At 53.8% G+C, this 22,353-nt stretch overlaps 6 protein-coding genes across 6 annotated transcripts; 2 read left to right on the forward strand and 4 right to left on the reverse strand.

Moving 5' to 3' along the window:
* Positions 1-1,725: 1,725 nt before the first annotated feature.
* On the forward strand, positions 1,726-5,801 carry LAESUDRAFT_712986 (uncharacterized protein; the record flags this gene model as incomplete). Its single annotated transcript, XM_040906935.1, has 12 exons — positions 1,726-1,929; positions 2,002-2,012; positions 2,166-3,310; positions 3,383-3,564; positions 3,623-3,736; positions 3,795-3,859; positions 3,908-4,119; positions 4,167-4,403; positions 4,461-4,772; positions 4,826-4,939; positions 5,135-5,159; positions 5,276-5,801. The coding sequence occupies 12 exons, from the start codon at positions 1,726-1,728 to the stop codon at positions 5,799-5,801; spliced, it is 3,147 nt and encodes a 1,048-aa protein (XP_040766231.1).
* Positions 5,802-6,893: 1,092 nt separating this feature from the next.
* On the reverse strand, positions 6,894-7,752 carry LAESUDRAFT_757728 (uncharacterized protein; the record flags this gene model as incomplete). Its single annotated transcript, XM_040912349.1, has 4 exons — positions 6,894-7,176; positions 7,428-7,437; positions 7,496-7,594; positions 7,647-7,752. The coding sequence occupies 4 exons, from the start codon at positions 7,750-7,752 to the stop codon at positions 6,894-6,896; spliced, it is 498 nt and encodes a 165-aa protein (XP_040766232.1).
* A 736-nt stretch (positions 7,753-8,488) lies between these two features.
* Positions 8,489-9,235, reverse strand: LAESUDRAFT_757729 (uncharacterized protein; the record flags this gene model as incomplete). The annotated part of the gene is made up of 1 exon (XM_040912350.1): positions 8,489-9,235. One exon carries the CDS (start codon positions 9,233-9,235, stop codon positions 8,489-8,491), a length of 747 nt encoding a protein of 248 aa, XP_040766233.1.
* A 477-nt stretch (positions 9,236-9,712) lies between these two features.
* LAESUDRAFT_757730 (uncharacterized protein) lies at positions 9,713-11,455 on the reverse strand (the record flags this gene model as incomplete). Its single annotated transcript, XM_040912351.1, has 5 exons — positions 9,713-9,888; positions 9,957-10,196; positions 10,250-10,459; positions 10,539-10,842; positions 10,922-11,455. The coding sequence occupies 5 exons, from the start codon at positions 11,453-11,455 to the stop codon at positions 9,713-9,715; spliced, it is 1,464 nt and encodes a 487-aa protein (XP_040766234.1).
* A 2,279-nt stretch (positions 11,456-13,734) lies between these two features.
* On the reverse strand, positions 13,735-16,476 carry LAESUDRAFT_676559 (HAD-superfamily hydrolase). Its single transcript, XM_040905630.1, has 8 exons — positions 16,451-16,476; positions 15,955-16,365; positions 15,780-15,893; positions 15,542-15,637; positions 14,718-14,780; positions 14,497-14,659; positions 14,166-14,387; positions 13,735-14,109 (listed from the first exon to the last, which is right to left on the reverse strand). The coding sequence occupies exons 2-7, from the start codon at positions 16,109-16,111 to the stop codon at positions 14,207-14,209; spliced, it is 774 nt and encodes a 257-aa protein (XP_040766235.1). The 5' UTR covers positions 16,112-16,365; positions 16,451-16,476; the 3' UTR covers positions 13,735-14,109; positions 14,166-14,206.
* Positions 16,477-18,052: 1,576 nt separating this feature from the next.
* On the forward strand, positions 18,053-21,359 carry LAESUDRAFT_757732 (uncharacterized protein; the record flags this gene model as incomplete). The annotated part of the gene is made up of 11 exons (XM_040912352.1): positions 18,053-18,109; positions 18,216-18,277; positions 18,356-18,935; positions 18,998-19,234; positions 19,293-19,442; positions 19,500-19,764; positions 19,825-19,967; positions 20,021-20,762; positions 20,816-20,900; positions 20,957-21,007; positions 21,059-21,359. 11 exons carry the CDS (start codon positions 18,053-18,055, stop codon positions 21,357-21,359), a joined length of 2,673 nt encoding a protein of 890 aa, XP_040766236.1.
* Between the last annotated feature and the right edge of the window lie 994 nt (positions 21,360-22,353).

The raw sequence follows: 22,353 nt of genomic DNA on the forward strand, positions 1-22,353 counted from the left end.
GTTGGCGACGAGTGCCGATTCCAAATAACAGAACAGGAAAAGTCAGCCTTTCTGGCCGTTCGTGAAGGCAGAGCTTGTGTGAACAGGCCCGGCCATAATCACCAGTGAAATATCATGGTTGAAAAATGAAAGTCTTGAAAATTACCAAATCAAGTTAAGGGTGAGATGATGACCTAATTTGGCAATGCCCAACTTAAACTTTTTACGATCACAGCATTTCCCCTGGAAATCACCCTCTGATGATGTAGGCTGTGTCTTGGCACTCGGTAGGGCAGAGCGTCACGGTTCCGGGCGGAAACGAATTCGTCCTTCGCAGCGAAGGTGTGTGGCTGCATGACGACCGGTTTAACTTCAAGCGTAGCTTCTAGAAGGTCATCACTAGGATGTGACTGTTCGACAAACAACTGCTCTTCCTGTCATTCCTACGTGCACAATCAAAAGTCTGAAAACACTCGTCGAGTGCAATTCACGATACCGAAGGTGTCGTAAAGAAGTTATTTTGATCTCGAAAGGCCGTGTCCAGAGCAGTGCTTAATTGATTAAGCATAATGTTTTGTATGTCATTTCTAACGCCACGCGTGCCAGTCGTAATATCCTCGTATCGGCGAGGTTTCCAAGGAAACAACTTTTGTAGCACACACGAAGTCAAAGGCTGTCGGGTTTCATACGAACTTCCCCCGAGGCTCTGTTCCGCCATTCCACCTCAGCTAGCCGCTTCTCAAGGTAAAACACGCGAGCAGACTTTCTGATGCGGTTCTGGCCTGATAGCTGTATTTTACAGAGCAAAGCACTCGGTAAATGTTGTTCATCCGACATCAGTGATCCGTACAACGCGACACGACCCAGAATCGGGATACAGCGAGGGCTCAGGGCATCAATCTCTGGTATCATGGCGCCTCCTCAATGACAACCACTATCGTAGGCTATCATCTTGGCACCTCTCGGCATGCATGCTCCGATGTCGTGAGTACAGCTCAGCCCTGACCTTCTTTGCTTATTCCGATTAGTAAGTATTGCGCAGATCGCAACCCGACTGATCACCGAGCTCGGTTGATTCCTTCTCCACGATTGAACAAGGCACAGAGAATTAGTACGCACTCATATAGTCACTCACTGACCATGTGCAAGCATCAAGCAGTCTTCGATACAAGCGAGAAGCCGTGCGGTTTCTTACGAGATCTGGAAGTACCTCACGTGAAAGTCCTCTGGTTAATCTTCTCCGCTGAAATAAGGAGGTGACTAACGGTGCAGATAGGGTGGCATTCAGTATGGAGTATCGCGCAGGATGCGTTAATACCATGAACTATGTTACTTTATGTTCCCCAGTGCGCTTGATGCATGAGGTTTATCTGGCGTTGCAGCATCCGTGTATCGAAACCGGACATGTTACAGTGTCAAGCGTTCCTGAAAGAGAACTTTCCAACAGATCGAGGGAATGCATCTAGCGCGACCTGGAATGGAACATCAAATTTCTTGCCCTCCCCCCACGTGGTGCGTGTAATGCCTGTCGTTTTTGCCATCCGTTAATAGGAGCTCCAGTATGCCGCAAACTGGTGTATTTATGTGGTGATGAATCAGCGAGTATCAGTCAAGACAATTACTTTTCACAATTATCCGCTAGTCAGCTTGAGGAGCCCTCCTGAACTTGCCCTGTTGTTCGATGAAACCAGAAACGAACTGGAACTGGTGTTCTTGTGGCACAATATGCTCTAATCATGTCCACATATGTTCCGATTTTTACCAACGGTGACAGTAAAAAAAATGATTTACCGCTCCCAGACCGTTGCGCTTAAAACGTACCTTCAAAGCTGTCGAGCATCATCCAAACTTGGCTGCTTGGACCCTCCGGAGCTCCGACTCAGTTGCTTAAACCCAATAAGGCATCCATTTTGCTACCCTGACAAACGTATCGCATTGTGTGATCCACAGGTACGCCTCTCGTTCACCTCCACGGCGGATTTTTTTTAATGAGCGTGCACGCCTTGTTTTCACCAATTGCAGAGCAAAAAAATGTACGTTCTATCACCTACGCACACGGTCAGCATTGGCGTTGATATTGAGAGTGATTAGTGCAGTAGCATGGAGCGTGCACTGTTCGTTCAGCGACGCGATAGACCGTTTCCCGCTCAAGTACAAAACACACATCCTTCCATGCATATGTACAGGAACGCTCTCGAGAGGGGGACGGAAGTCTATGAGCAACCAATGCTCGGACAAGCCAGTGCAGCATACCCAACGACGAGCTACACGGGTGTCCCTAGTGGGGTATCGCAGATGCCCACCACATATCATCCATACATGGGTGGTCCATACGACTTTCAGCAGCCAGCGAGGATAGCGAAGTCCACTGGAATGCGTGCCAGCAACCTCAGCGAAGGCCTCTCACGAGCTGTCGCCCCTCTCGAGGGAGACAGATATATGTTCATTCAGCCCCACGTGTCTAACAGCCGCCCCGTCATCACTTCTTCGTACCCATCCTTATTTCCCTCCTTATCGGTTCCAACTACACAAATGCTGAGCAAAGGGCTCAGCAATCAGCAGAGCTATCTTGCTCCCGGAGGTTCTGTCAATCCCAGCAACCTCACTCTCCGCTCACGGCCTGCATCTCGATCTCATGTTCGATCGCCAGCGGTGAACGTACCTACCGTCAGCGCCATTCCGAACTTTGAGGATCCGATCCGGACACGTGCGCACACCGATGGAGAGGCCTATTCCGCCCTGTGCGAAGACGCTGCTGTTTCCTGTGTCTCTCGACCACTCACCACCTCCCGTCGTGCAAAGTCGAGCTCAACTTCTCGTAATCTCCCGATTGCTGCCACTTCGTCGCGAAGTGCTATGTACGACGTCTCGAAGACCTTGGAAGGTACCACCGATCACTCTGCATCGACTGTCCCTACCAGCATGAAGCCCATGCACGGACAACAGCTAGAGACAATTGTGGAGGTTCCCAGCGAAGAACTATATGCGATGCCGGCATCCGTAGACGATCATGCATCGTCAAGCATCCCTCACGCAGTGGATGAAGTGGATACGGAAGACGTCGTATACGAACCGGAGGAAAGAGAGTGCTATGCCACGGCACCGTCTCACGTAAACGATGCTTCTGCTCAGCAAGACTTTGGGCAGGTCAGTTTGATATTCGAACGCATCGCAGGGCGCCTTGGAATCCCCTTCGAGGAAGTTGTTGCGCGATTTGACGTGTTCAGACTGGACAAACGCGCAGAGCATGATGCGTTTCAATTGTACAAGGCATATTACAACATGCACACGGAGGAGGAATCGAAGCGAGTTCCTCTAGCGACCGATGGCGGTGCGAGAGCCCTCTTCCTTGACGTTTTTTTGATCATTATTCACTGACTGCTTGTCCAATGCCTGCATACAGATATCAGTCACGACGCCGAGCATGTATACAAGTGCTGGCAAGCATTCAAGAATGCGAACCCGTCGCAGTGGCCATCGATCCTCGTGTTTAAGAGTCGCATTCCTGACGAAAGACTTTCAAATGATGCGGCTTCAGAGCGGAGGCGAGTACTAGAATACTTCATGAGACAGCTGAGGTCCACGGTATGTGGTTACTGAAGCTCCATCATCTTTGTACGGATTTAACATGTCGGTTATGCAGCTGGATGCGCTTGCTGAGAGCTACGGTTTCCATTCCGTGCTCATTGTCAGCGGAAATGACATCGTGAGGGACGATGGAATTGGCATGGCGTACGAGTCATCAGAGAGTGAGGGTGTGCGTGTCTTCATACTGATCCGCATTATATGACGAGCTGATGACGGGCGTGATCTAGTTCCTGTGCAAGCTCACGCGTTCGTCCACAGATGAAGTGATAGGACATCTGAAAGCCCACGTGTGGTACGTGCTTTTAGGTTATGATATCGCTGTCATCTCACATTGTGCCAGGAACAATCATTCTACTGCACGGCTCGCACAAGCCATGACGCCGGAAAAAGCCCCCGTGCGGTCAACTCACAATGACGGCCGGTCAAACGATGATGCTCCTATTGAGCCTGAAGAAGCAGCTCAACCTCTCAAGACGAACCCAGATGATCTCTCTGGCATGTCCGATAACAGCCTCCTGACACAGCTTAGGAAGGTCTATGAAGCTATGTTGGGTATGTCTTCTTTAACTGCGAAGGCTGAACTTGAAGTCACTCTTCAGAAGTCCAGCACGGCATTCCTTGTCAACCCCTTCCTTGGGTGAAACTGCCGTGCAAGCTTGCCACGAATGGTCTCGTGTTCGAGAACTGGCCAGAGAACGTTCAGTACCCTGGCCAGGTCGAGTCAGGCAATAAAGGGATCGGAGTTCTCAGCGGTGACGAGCGACAGCGCTTCCTGCGCGCGCTCACGCAGTTACCACAGGAACAGCGTGTCAGGCTCCGTGCATGCGATCGTCAGGGTATGTCGCCACGATATCAGATAGAGGAATCATATTGACACTTGGCTGATTGAGCAGAACTTCGTGATGAGCATGTAGTGCTTATTATCTCGGGAGTGCCTTCCTCCCAGTTCAGTGCAAGCGGACTGCGCGTTTTCTACAATCTCAGAAACAGCCGAATAATCGTCGACCAGCTGAATGATGAGCAGGGAGACCGATTCAAGAAGGTCGAACGCGTGGATGTTGAGGTGGCGGTGCACTCATCGACTTCGCAAAAATGCAAGGTAGACCTGCCAGATGCTCCCAACAAACGTGTACGCTATACAGCGTATACGGAAGACGGAAATTGTGTGGAGCGCTTTCCATCTGATGTTAGCGACGGTGAAGAGGGTAGGACTGGTCATTCATTCAAAAATGCCGTGCTGACATTGCCATCTCTGTAGAACCCTTGGGGAACAGCCAATCGGAGCTAGAGGTGTCCCGACCTGGTCATCAATTCAGCACTGCCAAGAAGGCGGACCTTCCCTCGGCACATTCAGCATCAGAAAAAGTCGAAGGTAAAAGCACCCTCCGTTTTCCAAATGACGCAGCTGATGAACGCCCTTAGCCGACACACACTCATCTAGGGCAGGAAAGAATGTCAGCAAAGGACGTCCTACTCGTATTGCCCGAACACCGACCATTCAGGTCCTGCCTCTAACTCCATCACAGCCTCGGCACGCATCTATTACTGTGGACCATCCGATTGTCAGTACTCAGCGATCGGCCGGCACAAAGGTCAATGCTCAGAACGGTCTTGTGATCAACAAGATGGTGTTGGGCCCCTCGCAGGGAGCGAGGGCCAATGTACAATCACTTCAGGAAGACGCTCGAAGCTGACGTGTGACTCCAAGTCTCGTCACGTCGGGCTCCACCAGGCACGCGGGACCGGCTCGCAGTGAATCAGCGCAATCCGTCCACGGTGCAAGCGAGAGCCATCGTGCGCCTCCCGGTATGGATCGGCAAAGTTCTGGCTCCAGGGGTATGGTAGCGGTAACACAACTGCGCGACACGTCAGCCGCTTCTCCAGCGGTGGAGTCCCCACACAGCAGCTCACAGCGCCTTGCACTCTCCGATGTGCCAGCGTCTCCTCATGCGAGTGCTGCTACGTCTGCAGCAGCGCGAGTCCCCCAGGAGTTCTTGGAGGTGATGGCGACGCAATACCTGAAATTTCAGCAGCAAAAGATCAACTCATTGACTGCGCGCGACGCCGCCCCTCATCATGAGTCGAGCATCGCAAATGCTCTTGGGGAAGGATTCGACGTAGGCCACGGAGATTTCACGCTGAACCTATCCCAAGGATATGCCGGCACTGATGACGAAATGTCTTTGTATATCAATGACGACCTCCTGATGGGTAATTCCGGTGTCAACGAGTAGTCGTTGACATAGGCCACTGTACATTTACTCATGGCACTGTGATCTCCTCTCGCTGCTGCAACCTGCTGTATATATTCATGAAATTCGGTGCATGCACATTATATGCTCCCCATTCACTCATCACACAGGCCCCCCAGATTGCGCGGGGCGCCGCAAACCCAATCTTCAGTGCCTAAACCGCCGTTTGAAATGCTACTACCGCTTTGCACCTTCCGTCACAGGTCGTCTGCTGTGCCGCTTCCCTGGTGAATTGGCTGTGGAAGATTATAGACTACACTATGTGCTGCTTTGCATGTATGACAGTATGTACTTACTACGCGTATGGCCCTGTGGCCACGGGCGATGCACTTGTGGCGGTAAGTGACAGTTCGCGACGATCAGTTACATGACACGCGACGCGACACGTCCAGAGCACGTGGGCGTGTATTATCACAAAATGTCTCTATCGCAGAACGCTAGCTACGGATCTTGAGTAAAATTTTCTTATCAGTCTTGTAAAATTGTTGATACAAATTCTGTCTTCAATAGAATGCTCAGAGTTAAACGTCGCCACATAATCGTCACATCATCATGCCTCCCAAAGCTCCTCATTTTGAGATCTCGCGCTTTGCAGGGCCGTCGAAGCCGTCGGATTTCTTCGAGAATGGATATAGAACAGGGTACGAACCTGCGGCGCGGCTTTTGAAGCTCACCTACCGCAAGTGTTCATAGTTTGCCGTCCCGGTGTCAATCTGATTGTCAGAAAATAATCACTCAAGTCCTGAGCAAAGACTCACCTATGAGGGTGATGATGAACAGAGAAGGATCTCGTAACATCTCTGGCTGCTCTTTTGCAATGCGGATCAGTTTAGATCTATGGCACGCCTGAGGGTTGTTGCGGGAATATCAGGCTGGAGATACAATGCAGAACATGGGTAGCCAAATAAATTATCTGGAATCCTTTCGGGCCCCAAGTCCATACTTCTCTGGCTGAATGCATTCATCACCATGTAATGCTCCTTTTCACATGTCCTAATACTGATAGTAATTTGAGGTTTCGGATCATTTCCAGTCGTTCCCGAAGCAACACGCCCAAGACGACGTAGCCAGCCATCAATTCTGTCTCAGGTTCGAGGGACGATGGAACGTGCTGCAGACGATGCGTGTCCCGGGCTGCTTGAAGTAGTTGCGCTTGCGTACGCGCCAGCATTTATGTGCAATCGAGTCGTCGAGCGCTGATGAGGACGTTATAAAATTGAGGCTGTCGTCCGAGTTCATCTCCTCTGGAGGCTTTGCTTTCAAGGAGTAATAAGTAAGACGTACGATCTTTCCATTGGCGAAGAAGTACGTGTTGACCACGATGTCACGATGACCGGAGAACGTCTTGGTGTGGAAGCTTCACAGGGGTCCAGTGTGAAGAGATGAGCGATCATGTCCCGTGATGTATTGAGGAAACATCTGCGCCTTATTCAAGTCCGAATCATGGCTAACAAATGGAATCAACTCACTGAGAATCAGAATCAGGAAACCATTCAATGCTCAACACCTCGTCATGATGACCAGTGTATGTCCTGTATTGGTTGAACGGGGCGAATTCCCGGGTGATTCGGCGCGTGCCAGACCTGCACGTACGAATCGATGGCTTACTGCGATGAACCTGAAGAATATCAGCAATGAGAGATCTGGCATTCAGGAACTTGAGGCAGCCTACTCACTTCTCATCTGGAGAGAATTGATCGACTTGACGGGCTTGTGGAAGCGGGAGTGGTGAAGAACGATGCGTCTCCGGAAGTTGACAGGTAGTGCACGTCCATCTGGAGGAATGGTGCGCACCCATGAAGACAACTGAAGGATTATAGGGCGCACCTTCGTCCACACTAACCAGCCCATTAGAATCCGGGTTCAGCGCAATGGCTGCATTGTTCTTGCGACTCTCAAATGGGAATGTGCGAGACTTGTTGCTGGGAATCATCAAACGTTATCCGACACGTTTAAATGTTGATAGACTCACTTCACAAGATAGAACACAGACACATCCGATTGCCGACGGGGTCAAGCACCGGTTGCCGTCAGGAGTAGGAGTGAAGACGATGATTTGCCCTGTCTGTACACAGTCCGGCAGCAATTTGAGAACTATTATCATGTTAGCAATGGTGGGTGTAAGACAGATATCAAACCGAGGACTACCATGAAGTTAGCCAAGAATATTTAGACTGGCAGCGTTTGCGCAAATGCAACACCGACGGTCCGAATGGCACTCTCAACACTTCCCGAGAAGCAGCTGAAACTCGCGACATTCTCCAGAGTCCGACCACGAAGTAACTTACTATATACCGAGTTGCCTACGATCTTCACACTAAAATCTATCTCCATGATACGGCTTGGACTTGAGCAAATGCAACCCGATTCCACGGGACTACCTTCAGCAATCGCAAACGGTTCTGGGGGCATTGGCCCGGTCGGTGCCAGGACGACTACCCCCGGCGCCTCAGTCTAGTTCATCTCGCCATGGCCACATGATTCAAGGTCATATTCCATTTGCAGCTCAGAAGCCAAACAAGATTGCGATTCACGAAGATGTGCACAACGATAGAACATCTGCTGGGTCTCGAAAGGCTTTATGCAACGGCTATAAGGCGATTGAGGCCTTGCGATAGACTTCCTCAGCTTCGTCCGCATCTCATCCTCCCAATCCACCTTGTCACGCATCAGCATGTCCCAAACTCCGAACGCCGCCTCCACGCCTGTGCCCGCATTGCCGCGATCACCCAGTCGCGCCCCACGTTCGGCGACGGTATCTGTCCTGCCTTTAGCAGCAAGTCTACCAAATCCTGCACCGTCTTCAGTACCTGCCGTGAGTTATTACGCCCATCCTCAGCTGTCTCGATCAACCCCGGATCAGCGTCCCCATCGTCTGATAGCTCAACTGCCCCACCCTGAGCTCCCGCGCTCGCCGCAGCAGCGCCTCCGCCAGTACGATGTCTCGATACACGACTGCATGGTGGATCACCGACCCAAATCGCGTCGGGCATCAGCCCACCGTAACCATCCGCTCCAGCACACATGCGGCCGCCGTGAAGTTGTACTGTGCCAGCATCTCCAGCACGACGTTCACATCCACAAGGCCCAGCACCTGCCGCCGTTTCCTGAAACATCCGCAGACCCTCCTCCAGCCGTCCCAACATGAATGCCGCACGCGCGAGCGCGTTGAGCTCGAAGTGATGCGCATGTATCAGCGGCCGCCGACTCGCATAATACGTTGTGAACACGCGCGTCGCGAACTCTTTGAAATCGGCTTCCCTATGCTCGATGACTGTCGTGATCGAGGCTGTACTGTCGATACCGACACGCCATCTGCCGAATGGGAGCACGGCTATGGCGGACGTCTCTGTGACTCCGACTGGCCCAATTCTCAGTGGCGTCCACTCCTCCTCACTGGTCCAGTCGCCCTCCATGCCGCCTCGCAACAATCATCAGGACGGGATAGACTTCGACCTATTGGATCTGGCAATGGAGTCATTGGTCCGACTGCAGGAGATTCTTGATGAGGCTTCGGAGGGAAAGGCAAAGGATGTCTATGCGGACCTCGTCGAAGCGGAGGGCAGCGGTATGGCCAACTAATGCACGGAGGTGGATACAAGGCGTGGAATAAGTAAGAACGGCTTTCGTGTCATAGAATCGCAATGAGCAGGAGACCAGGGGAAGGGGCACACGCAGAGGATGAGATGATGTAGTAGGTAGCGAGCCTGTTTGAGAGAAAGTGTTCAGCTTCAAGTCCCGCTCAGAAATGTACAGCGTACCATTTTATTTATTCTAGGTTTTCGAACAATAAGACCATATCGCGCGATGGCCGGGTTCCGTAAGCAAAGGGCACAAGGCGGCCAAAGCGCAGCATTGACACAAGCGCCCGAACCGCGACGTGTCATTCTGGTTCACCCGAGCTGCGTCCCCTTTCCAACTTTCCAGCTCAACCCACTCGTCTGGCGCACGTGGGTTCTTACTCGAGGAGGCTCCCAAACATGCCTGGGAATGGTCGGCAGCCCCTGACGGGCGAGTGTCTGATGTGGCTTGACCGATGGGCTCGCTTGGCGTGGCACCATGAACCTTGCTAAGCGCAGTAAAATCAACACTTGGTGCTCCAACACGAGTGACAACCGCGGAGGATGCTGGATCTACAGATTGAGGCATTTTTCCAGTCGAAACTGACTTTCGCTGATTCAAGTCTAGGTCCCTGCGCAGGCCAAGAAAGCTCCCGTGGTGGAAATGCCTCGTCCGCGCCCTCGAGCGGCACCGACACAGCCACATCTACCACCTCACTGTCACGCAGCTTGTCCTCCTCCTCAGCATTGTCCAGTAGTGTGGATCCCTCTCGTTTCGCGAATCTTGTGAATAGACTCACAACATAGAGCATCGCACCTGCGTTGCCCTCGATGAAGGTCCTATCATTTCTGCTTTCCACAAAAGCGTACCACTCCCAAAGCATGCGTGCATGCGTTGCGAACCCCGCGAGGCGACTAGCCCGATGAAGCGCTCACGATCCAGCACAGGTAGCGGAATCTGTGCTTCCAAAACATGCGTCGCGAGCTGCCGCGCTAGGTGAGCCTTCTTGATCTTCTTTGTAAGGTGCGTCATGAGCCAGACGAGGAGAGGAGACGTTCTTGAGGAGGCGGATAGGCCTTCTGTGGCGTAAACGAGACAGAATAGACGACCTCAGCAAGGTGAGCTTTAATTGAGAAGCAGTGTACCAGAATAGCTTACCAGCTGTTGACCGCCATCCTAAGTGAAGAACAGAGTGCACCGACATAGTCATGATAATGAGAGAGAAGTCCGTCGACATGAGATTCGCATGGTACACCACGCTGGAAGGCACACTATGAGTCTCCACGAGCGCATTCACAATCTCCATCGAGCGCAAGCGCGTCCCCGCCGCTGTGAGATCGCATGCAATGAACATCAGCAGCTCGGCTGCCTTGTGGGGGCGATGCCGAACTTCGTCCAATTCTGACTGCGCTCTTGCGTCTGCTAAGACTCCAATGAGTAGAGTCGCAAGAGTGTCATTGATCTGAGTGTCGAGCCTAGGATGAGCAGGGAGGTTCAAGATCGCTATCGCTATGGGTACCCGGTTATGTTCGTTAATGGACATGAGCTGGCCGGAAGAACGGAGAGCGCCGAGCCAAGGCAGTGACCTGTTCCTTGTCCAGGAAGTTTTGCTGCATGAGAAGGAGGATATTTTCGAGCATGATGGAGCAATATGTTTGTCCGACGTGGTGCCAATTTGACAGGATGTCCTGGACCAGCAGGCGGGCGATCTTGTCCTTTTTCTTCTCCGCAACTGCCACCAGTATGGGCGTGGCGTACTCCAGATTAGTGTCCTTAAACAGAGAAAGGCCCTGCTCATGCAATGTAGCGTAGAATGCGAGAGGGTCGTCTTGAGGCGACGGGTCAGCTCTCCGCCGCATTTTCAGGATCTTGAGCCGCTTGCCAGTGGGTCGCCTGGGAGGCGGGAGCGGATCCAGCTTCGATTTGGCAGACCAGCCAGTCAGATTCAACGGGCTCGCCCCTGTTGACGACTTCGATCGAAGCTTGGCACTGTGAGCATGTATCGTTGCCAAAGCAGGGTTGTTCGCGATGGAGACGATCTGCTGGACGGAGAGATGAGCAGCTGCGAAGAGCATGCTGCTGGTGGAAGAGGATGCATTTCCCAGGGGTCTAGCTGTGATCCGAGTTAAGTGGAGCTGGGCATGAGAGGGATCGACGAACACTACCTGGGGGATCGTCTCCGCATTCGTTGACCAGTAGGGATAAGTCTTATGCTACATATATGCACTGATTAGAGCTGTTACTATGCGCATATCACCGACTTGCCGTCATATATGACGGGTTGCGTTCCGCGGACGTCGCGGTGGGGTCGTTGTAGTACAACTGGTGCACGGATGTCGAGAATGGCCCAGGTACAGTGTACGCGACCGGGCCCAACAGATTGCCCGGTGTGGCAACACGGGAAACCCAGAGGGCATTGGCGGCTATGCGATATTTCCTGCGCGTCATTTATTGACGCTCTCTGGGATGGTTCAGGGGCCAAGAAGCACCTTTGAATATCCTCGGAGGCAAGTAAAAGAACGTCCGCCCATCTTGTGTGGATAAGGGCCGACGTGCGTCGCGTAACTGACTTCGCCCAGCTTGACAGACCGCTCTCACGAATGAACACATATTGTGACATGAGGGCGCTCTTCAGGTCATTATTAAAAACCCGGCTCAGATGACCGTTCTGAAGGGATTCTGTCGTGAAGATACCATGGTAAAGACATGCGACATGGGACGAACCGTGACGTAGTACATAGCCCCTGGGATGTATTATTGACTCCGTGCTGTGCCACTGTCGACAGACTGCCAACAGATAATATTATCATCTTGTCCTCGGGGTCGCCAGACATCGATGTGTTTGACGGCCGGGAAAGCATGCCTCAGCACGCAACTCTGCTCTACAGTCAGGAGCAAGCCTGAGCGATATTGTGGATGTTACCATGCTCCATTTTTCAGTCCTGATTGCCTCTGGAATAAAGGACAGTATGAGCGGGATATACCGACATTTTGAGTGTGAATCGAAGCCTACGCGATGCAGCAGCTACGGAGCTTTGGGTTCCTGTCTTTTCTAATTGATCCGGTAATTCTCCCAGCTGAAGCTGCGACGGCAGATGGTGATACAAGTACGAATACAGCTGCAAAAAGAAGAGAACAGCACGGGCTCATCACGGGTTCGTTCTCATCAGGCAGCAGCAGTACGAGCCCGGGCGAGCGACAGAGCGAAACCGTGAAGTTAATTAACATCTAACATTTCTTTGATAAATTGACGCCGACCCGTTACGATGACACTTCTATCTCGTTCCTGCTCGCAGTTGGCTGTAGTATGTCTGAGACATGGCAATTAGCAGGTCCATCGCGTCACTCTGTGAGCTTGCCTAATTACATACCTTGCGAGAGTTCTGTGCGATGTTCACCCGGATAGATGGTCGCAAGTGCGAGTAGTCCAGCAGCCTGGACACCCGCCAGCTGCCTCCCCGCATACTTGGAATGGAGGACCGTGCCATGGCTGAGCCGTAGGATCCCGCGGAGATGCATCGACTGAGATGCGCCTCCAGTTGGCGATCTGACAGCAGCGTTCGAAGATATTGAAAAAGGTGAAGGCAGAGGACTCTGAAGGTTGAAGGTTGAAGGTTGAAGTCTTGAAAAAAAGTCAAGTTGAGCGAAAGACAATCGGTGCGACGAGGGGGGAACTGAGCACGATGTGCGTGGAGACAGGAACATATCAATAGCAACGGCAGGGTTCCGCGCCTTTCGGGCACATGATCGCGTTTTGCGAGGACGCGTTGAGTCGCGTCTGTCACCTGACAGGCGTGGTATACAACCCAACGCCTTCTATGGCCCACGGAGGGCTAGTATTGTAGAATCAAAGGCTTAAGATAACAGTCAAGCAGTAACTAGTCACCGTTCAAATGTTCAAGACCTACAAGATTTTAGGCGCTTGAGGACGTGTTGATCAAGTTCTCCGAAGGCCTCCAGTCATAGAACCGTGACCGTAACTCAATAATTGTGACTCAGGCTGCTGGAGTAACTAGTCACCGTTCAAGATTTTAGGCGCTTAAGGACGTGTTGATCAAGTACTCCGAAGGCCTCCAGTCATAGAATCGTGACCGTGACTCAATCATTGTGACTCACGCCGGAGACTGTGCATTGCCTCAGGTGAGCTTGATGCTTGAACGTTGAACATTTGAACCTTGAGTTTGATTGAAATGATTGAGGCCTGAGTCCCTGAGGCTTTGAGACTTGAATCGAGGGCTTGAACCTTTAGTTCCCTTGGACTCTGGACCTTGAGGCTCATCCCAAATGATTGGGGACAATGATTATTATTTAAAATATTTCAGCATGTTGCATGGCACAACCTAACCATCTGCACCAAGACTAGAAAATAAAGTAATAGCTGAAACCCAAAAGTTTTATATGTATTTAGAGAGCCCTACGGCGTATAACAAGATGTCAAAGAATGCTACACCCACAGGTGTGACAGGAATGCCAGGGCAAAGGACCCACGACACCGCTGGGCGCTCGAATGGTCATCGGCGCTTACCTGATATAGGAAATTGAACGTCAATTCCCCGAGAGAAGCATTCTTTGAGCCTTTCTCCCTCTTTACAATCTAATCCCACACATCGCCCTCACCACAATCGCCACCACGACGTGCCTCCGCATCCGCGACCACAGGTGCTATTGTTATGCACCAGCAGTACCCTTCAACCACACTCTGCGAATGCACGGCAGGTGACAATCCGCACTGCGGCATATGGAGTCACATACGGAGAATGACAGAAAGCTGCAACCAGGTCGCACCATGCGTCCGTTCCTTCCCTCTGCTCACCAGTCTCTCCATCTCACCTCCCCTGAGCCGCGGCGTTCCGCCTCTCAACCCACTCGACAACTTCTCCCAGGCCACTGACGACCTCCACGCCACGCAAATCCTCGTCATCCTCCTTCGTCTCCCCCTCCCCCGCGGGCCCGAGGCGCCGAAGCAGCAGCGCCGAGAGGCCCGCCGCGCGTGCGCCGTTGTAATCTCTGTACATACACGGTCGCAAGGTTGATGACGGTCCGTAGTACATCAAAGAGCCAAGCAGCCAATCAGCCGGGACGCAACGAATATTCGAGAGTGGGCTCAGATACGCACGCATCCAGCTCGTCCCCGACGTGCACCGCCTGTGAGGGGGGGACGCTCGCCCGCTCGCAGGCACGGAGGAAGATGTCACGAGCGGGCTTCTCGATGCCCTCGGTCTCGCTGAGCAGGATCGGGCTGAGGTACGGCGTCGCACCGAGCGAGGTGAGGGCTTGGTCTGCAGGATGATATGAGGTGGGTTGGTGGACGAGCGATGGGTCGAGCGAGGGACTCACGCATGCGTGCGTCGGAGTTGCTCACGATGCCCGTGCGGATGTCCACCGCGCGGAGATGCTGCACTTGTCAGGTGGGGCGGCGTTAGCGGCGGACATGAAGATCGAGAAGAGCAGAGTCACAGAAGCAATGCGTGGTGGGGTGGGCTGCGCAAGAAGGGTGACAGGAAGCAAAAGCTGGCTTAATTCATCCACTCGGAGCAGAACAGTAGCAGTGGCTTTGCTAACCATACTGATCAGATGAGGAGAAAAAGGCCCCCAAGGTGGAGGCCTGATCCAAAGTTCCTAAAATCGGAGATTATCGTCCAGCATAACCTGACCCAAAATGTCCGGATCAGATCAGCACAGGCCTGAGCACTGATTTCTATCAAACGTCCTGACGCTGGGATGTGGCCCCATGTGCAAGGGCACTATTCCCAGATCAATCCGACCGAGTCTGAATATCCAACGATATTCTCGGTACATCTTTTTCAAAGCCCGGCCATAACGTCCGGATTTAGAATCCTGGGACAAATGCCCAGATGGTGGTCCAGGAATAGCTGTCGCCGAGGAGGAATAACACCCGAATGAGGCCAGTTCTGACCCCCCTTCCTGAGGACCTTTTCCCCCCGAAATCGGCTCAGGCCTCCTCTTCAATTGTCATGGAATCCTGGAGAAAGTCAGCGCGGAAATAGTGTAGGCCGTGTGGCGTTCCCAGCCTGGCTTGTTGTAGATGCGTGAACGAGGCTTATATGCGTCCATCCGAGCCCCCACTGCTTCTGCATACTCGGTTGGACGAGGGCGGGAGGTCTACGATCGAGCGCACGCAAAGATGGAAAGGTACGTACGTGCAGGAAGCGCATCATCAAAAAGCTTGTAACCCTCGCGGGACGAGAAGCGGAGGAGGAGGCGCCGGACAATCTCTGCGAGCGAGCGGTCGACGGCTGTACGGCGCGAGCGAATCAAATCCGCGAAATAGGATCATCGGCGTTTCAGCCGGGAGAAGGGCAACATCAGGAAGGAGAGCGTGATATCGTCCGTTTGAGTGCGACGGGCAATGATGGATGGGCAGTAATATACACGTACCCGCAGGATCCGCGCCCGCGCCAACGGCAGTGCGGCGGATGACCTCGCCCCACCAGCCTTCGGAGCCGTGCTGGTGGCTATACGCGGGCTTCTCTGCTTGCACCTGCTTCAGAGCTGCCCGCGCCCGAGTCCCACATGTTAGCTTCAGCGGACCGCAACGCAAGCTCGCGCGTACCGAGCTTGAAGGCGCGTTTGAGCGCGACAGGGTCGAGCGTGCCGAGGTAGGGCTCAAAGCTTTGGGAGTATTGGACGTAGACCGGGAGGCGCGGGGTGAGAAGGGTGTGCAGCGCGTCGAAGAGGACGAAACGGATCGGATTGAGGGCGCTAGACATTGTGTTTACAGCAAAGCGATTGTCATTGCAGGAAAGGCACTAAGAGTGAAGCTCTTTTCCCATCAAGTGAGTAGTTTTGGGTTGGAAATGGCCCGTTTCGCACCTTTCCTGGGCGTTAATTTACGCCAAAGACCCTATGGCAACTGAGCAACTTAGAAAATGATAAGGTGTCGTAGAAGGAGATCCACAAATCTCCACGTCTTTCTCACAATAGGAATCTTTGCAGCTATGATTGCGATGTCGGCCGGATGAAGCTAGATCTGCGAGAGTAACGTTGCAGGCTACGCGAACGGGTAATTGGAGACTGTGTAAGTGCGTACCGATGCCAATCGAGTTTGGCTTGAGGAAACCTTATGGAAAGAAAGGTGAAGTTCAGGACCAGCGTGAGAAACGAGCGCAGGGCCGAACGCTTGCTTACTAAGCAGGCGAAAGAAAGAGACGCGCCCACCTGACGTCGGTCTCGCTCGCTTTGCTAGATTACGCGAATGGATAGTCGGAGACTGTGTAAGCGCGTACTGATGTCATCCGAGATTGGCTTGAGGAAACTTGTCGAAACTCGAGAGAAGGGCTGATTAAAAACGAGCGGTGAGAAGCGACTCGATGCAGGCTGTCACGCATCACGGGTCACACCCATTCTACGTGGGGAATGTATGTCGCTCAACAGGCCACCCACGGACATATAAAGGCGTTGAAATATGACCTGATTAAGCACCCCGAAAATAATAACAATCTTTACGTCGTCAGCAGCTGCGAAGACCTGCGATGACACCAGACGACCAAAGACGTCCACAGACGCGATTGTGGCGTGGGAATGCGCTCCTTTTCCATAGTTGGATCTCTCGTCTGCCTGTTCGGGTTGCACGATCTGTTCCCGCTGACCTTGTGCGAGATGCGCGCCGATTCGTTTACGCACTCCCTGCCGACGGGATTGCCTCAATTGCGGCGCGGGGCCTGCGATCTCGAGACTCAATTTGATGGGAATGCTCGTCCGGGCCGTCCTGGACTGTTTGGGATGAATGAACGGTGTGAATCTGCTACGACGCGACAAGGCGAGCGGCTGCCAAGCTGCAGGAGCTCAGGATGGCCAGAGGGTCAGAACGTACGCGACGTTGAGCTCTTGTTCTGTCTGCGCATATACACTTACCATGACCTTACAATGCGCTCAGCTATCAGTGCTCGCTTAATCGAGCAAGGCACGTCAACCATTCCTCGCCGGGCGGGCATGTCGCCGTCCGACGTCTAGTCTTCACGCGAGGTTACGTGTAGATCTCTCAGCAATGAATGCCTTCGCGTCGCGCGAAGAAGGCCATAGACGGGTATATGGGCGGGATGCACATGCTCCGAGGAGGGGCGCCTGCAGAGTCCGGACATTCCCGGGCGCTTACATGACGCGCAGAGAACCGCTCTTCCTAGGGAACGCTCCTCCCCGTCCTGGTGCGCGACCCACAGTGATCCGCACCGCTCGTCAAGATGCAGCTCGGTCCCCGTCGTGGGTGATGCTTGTCCAGCTTCGCCGTCTTCTAATTTTGATTGCGAGATGGAGACGGTGGAGGCCGAGGCTTCGAGCTTCGCGGATGCTTCACGAGGTGTCCGCCGTTGCACGAGGTTCGCCCAGCGCCGGTCAGACGCGTGACAACGTCCACGGCAGTCCTCCCGCGCACCCACAACCTATATAACCCCCGCGCGTCTCAGAGCTCTCGTCCACCTCTTGGCTCCGTCCCGCCCTTGGTCCCAGTGCACCTGCATCTCTTGTTGTCAACGTACCCGGCTTGCGGATACGCCTGCTGTTGTGGTTGCTGTAGATACACTCCTTGGTGTTGTGCCCGTCTAGGCATATTTCAGACGCTCGCTATCTCGCTCGTTTGCTCAAATCCGTCACTCGCCCCTTGTGCTTGTTTCCACCATCCATATCGTCCTTAGCCTCTCCACCTGCTTGCTTCGATGGACCAGACGCAAGCTCCCGTCCCCTTCCCTACCCTTACTTGCCCCGCTGACGAGGTACGCGCTGTTCTTCCGTGCCTCCAATAGATAGCTTATATTTCATTTTTCATGCTGTTCGGCTTATCGACTGGCTTCCATCGGTGCATTCATCAATCTACATCAGGTCGAGACGCGCCCCTCACTTCCCTCGCGCGTGCACTCTTCTCCCTCCCTCCCCGACCTCTGGTACGTAAATTGGACGCATACATGCGCCGAGGCAGCGCGCAAAATAGAGCAGCTACTGATTCACTGCCCGGAATTTAGGCCGCTCAGCCAAAGCCGAAACGGGCACGCACAGCGCTTTCAGGCGCTCTATCGCCCACATCTCCACCCGCTCGACCTCGCCGCGACGCCCCCAACGACGCCTCCGCGCAGTACGAGCAACACCGTCACGCACGCCCATACCGTTCCCGTGAAGCGCAGCACGTCAGGCTCTCCCTGTCGGCCCGCCCCGCTCCTCACGCCGCCGCTGACACCGTCCTCATCGTTCCAGACCCACGACGGGCCGGTCACCCCGCCCGAGATCGGTTCGCCGCTGCGTTGGGTGCACGCCGCGCCCGAGTCGCCGACCGCGCTCAAGGGCTGTGGGCCGCTCCCAACGCGGGGCGGGTATCTGACGCCGTCGAGCGGCCGCTCGCAGAGCTTCTCGTCGGATGTGGATGGGGAGTATGTGGCGGTGCAGGAGGGCGCGGATGCGGTGTCTGTGTTAATCTCGGGATTGACGAGCATGGATATCACACCGCGGGAGGAGCGCAAGGTTGGCTCGGTCGGCGAACCTGCCTTTGCGGCGAATGCGAAACTTGGTGACGAACAGGACGACGCTGATGCGAGTCGCTTTTTGCTGGTTAGTATTTTATGATGGTTTAATGCTACTAATCGAAGTTTACTGACTATATGCGCCGGTAGGTCCGTGATGTTCCCTTGAATGCCTCCTCTGCAGACCTGCGAGAGGCGTTTGCGCCAACTGGCGATGTGAAGGGCATTTGGGTCCCCTTCTTAGAGTCGCACGGCGTCATCATCCTTGCATATTACGATATCCGCCATGCGACCCGGGCGCGCAGTCTCATTGCTAACCAGGCGATACCCGGGCTGGAGGATGCGCATCTCGCTGCGAAATATGTGAGCGCCGAGCAAATCGAGAGGGTGGGTGCTTTTAAACATTTCACGCTCCCGGGTCGGCTGATACGAGCGGCGTGTGCAGGTGATTGGAAAGTCGGCGTTTGTAGATGAGACGGACGGCACGCTCTATGTGTCTGTTGCAGACCGCCGCTTCCAGTCTGCTGCGCTGCAGAAGGTCTTAGCTTCCCTCGGCGAGCTTATGTCGTACAAGGCTGTTGACTCGCAGGAACAGGTGTGTATTCTTGGAAGCCGTTAATTCGCATGCATACTCAACCTTTTCCTATCTCAGAATTTCCAAGTCGAGTACTACGACGCGCGCGATGCGGCCAATGCGTACCGCGCTTTTCACGATCGCATTTTCCTTGGTGTCCGTCTTCGGCTGTTGACGAAGAAGGACGCACAGACGATGCAGTCCTCCCCATGCTTTTCGCTCGAGGATCCGTTCCAGCCTAGCAGCCCGGCCAGTCCGACCGCCCGGAGGCTGCCGATGCTGCATGTGGATACGTGTCAAGACTTGCAGCAGCAGGCAGATAGGGAGTTGCGTTGCACCGAAGGTACGTTTAGGATTGTCCCTAGTACACGGACAGGTGGTCTTAACCGTTTTATGGATGTAGGCCGTGTTCGTCCGCGTAGTGTCAGCGCGAGCGAGAATATGGGTGCGCCTGATGCTGTTCGTAGGCTTTGGAGGGGAAGGGAGTCGCCTCAAGAGCATAGCAGGCGAGTGTCGAATGATTTGTTTTTCGACGCTGTTGGCAAGGTACGAGCTCTATCAATGCTCATTTTCATGGTTCTGATGAAAGTGTCTGGTAGGGTACTGTGTCACCGCAGACTCCTTCCCGACCCAGGAGCATCAGCATGGGCCCCGACGACATCGCGAAGGCTCAGCGGTCTAGTTATGATGACGCGGAGACGTCCGAAGTGTACCAAACTCAGGAAACCGCATATCCTTCAAGCTACGGTGGCTCGTCGACCTCCGCGTACGCTCCACAGGAATACTTGTATGCGCAGGCCGTGCCCCAGGCTCAGTACCCAGCATATGGTTCTGACGGACACGCGGGCACCAACGGTCAATGGGCGTTCAGTGCTCCGGCAGCGCCGTCGGTTGAATACTATCTGCCCCCCTCCCCGCGAGTACCACACTATCACTCGCAGGCTCTCCCCTCGACGCCGAAGAAGGGCTTCTCTCCGATGTACCAACGCCGAGACGAGCGGACGGAATGGGCTCCCACCGAGGAGGACCCATTTGGGAGGTCAGCTTATAGTCCCGATGCACCTGTCCCCCAGTCGGCCGTTTCGTACGGCAGTTCTTTGGAGCCCTCGCCGACTATGGACGGTCGCACGTACTCGGGCAGACGCGGAAACGTGGATTCGGGCATTGCGGAGAAGAACCAGCTGAACATCGAGGCGATCGAGCAGGGGAAGGATATGCGGACGACGGTGATGATCAAGAACGTCCCGAACAAGATGAGCGACAAGGAACTTAAGGCGTTCATTGATAGAGTGTGCCCGCGGCGGATCGACTTTTTGTACTTGCGGATGGACTTCAAGAATGGTGAGTCTATTCTGCTGGTATGAGTGGTGTGGAGTGCTGATGGAGGGATGCAGGCTGCAACGTCGGCTATGCCTTTGTCAACTTCATTACGCTTGGTGACTTATTGCACTTTGCGAAGACGCAGATTGGCGTCAAGTGGTGAGTGGACAATAGTGTGCTGTTGCTGTAAGGGTGACTGACCGTTGATGATACAGGAACATCTACTCGAGTGACAAGGATTTACGGCTGTGCTACGCTACTTATCAGTACGTCTCAGTCAAGGGCGCCACTTGCTTAGTACTGACGTTCGGTCGCAGAGGAAAGGAAGCGCTCATGGAGAAGTTCAAGAACTCTTGCATCATGGACGAGCGCGAGGCGTGGCGACCGAAGATATATTATTCAGCCGGGCCGAATCAGGGCCTGCCTGAGCCTTTCCCGCCGCCCACGCATTTGCGAAGGAAGGAGCGAAGCTCACACAACCGCGGAGCACTGTTTGTGCCTGGCGCGAACTTCTCTCATCACCGCCGCGGGGACCGGGATGGGGACCGAGATGGGAACGGGACCCCGACGTTGTACCATCACCGGCCGCACCCTCCGCGCATGAGTAACCGGATGTGATTGCTAGAAGGATCGCTCAGAGCCCGTGCTTCGCCTCGCAATACTTTACCGTCAAATCGTCGCTGCTTAAATCGTCAAGTTTCGCTGCTCGAATCGCTCAATACTAACTCGCTGCAGACCTCTCGCGCACGTCTCTCGTTTCGCCCTACTCAAGATCGCTCCATGATTCCGTCGTGGTGCCTTCTCGCTATGTCCCGTTCACCATATATATTCTCGCTTCCCTCGCAAGCTCTCGTCAATCTCTATTGTATTCAAGATGGACTCGTTCAGTGCAGCCATCCATTTCCGCCCGATATGCATCGAAGCTATAACTAGTGTCTGCTTAGTGCTGCAGTTGTCTCACACTCCCCGCTCATTTACTCGTACTGACTGCGTGGTGTCGTAGCTTTGTCGTTGTGAGGTACGCTTTCGTGCCCGAGTCGATGGCTAGTTTATGAACTCTAGTCTCCATGTGTTCCGCTTACGGTTACGTTCGGTCTCGACCGGTGTAGAACATGTAGATGTTATATTAGTAGCAAGGATCCCCAGCAAATAAATCAGAGTATATTTCGACATGCGGAAGGTTGCCTGAAGTCCCCGGTTTTTGGACGCGTGACACGGAGCCACATGCTCGTGATGCGACGCGACTTGTCACGCTCATGTACCCTCTCTTGACTCTCGACTGCCATTCAGCGGACGAGTCGACGTTGAGGCTGTTAAAAACCACGGACCGCCTCTATCGATCTCAAGAAAAAAATGGACAACTCCTATGCCGTGCCCACGCCGAACCCGAGCACGACCAAGCGCAACGTGCGCCCTCCACTGGCGAGCAAGTCGGGACACCAAAGCGCATACAACTCCCACCTCGGCCACCGTGTGCGCACGCCTACTGAGACGCTCGACCTCGCTGAGAAGATGTCTCCCGACGCGGATAGTAACGGCGTTACCCCTGGTCTGCCTCCTGCTGGCGACGGTGCTGCTCTAGGTCTGGGTCTGGGGTCTCCTGGTGTGATGA

This window comes from Laetiporus sulphureus (assembly GCF_001632365.1).
Source record: "Laetiporus sulphureus 93-53 unplaced genomic scaffold LAESUscaffold_11, whole genome shotgun sequence".
NCBI lineage: Eukaryota > Fungi > Basidiomycota > Agaricomycetes > Polyporales > Laetiporaceae > Laetiporus > Laetiporus sulphureus.

Bases quoted from the DNA above. Each gene is read 5' to 3' on its own strand.
- LAESUDRAFT_676559 (XM_040905630.1), bottom strand. From the start codon at position 16,111: ATGTCTAGCGCCCTCAATCCGATCCGTTTCGTCCTCTTCGACGCGCTG. The intron at 15,894-15,954 runs GTACGCGCGAGC...GGGCGCGGGCAG, and splicing joins CAAACGCGCCTTCAAGCTCG to CTCTGAAGCAGGTGCAAGCA. The intron at 14,781-15,541 runs GTACGTACCTTT...CCACCTGACAAG, and splicing joins TGATGATGCGCTTCCTGCAC to TGCAGCATCTCCGCGCGGTG.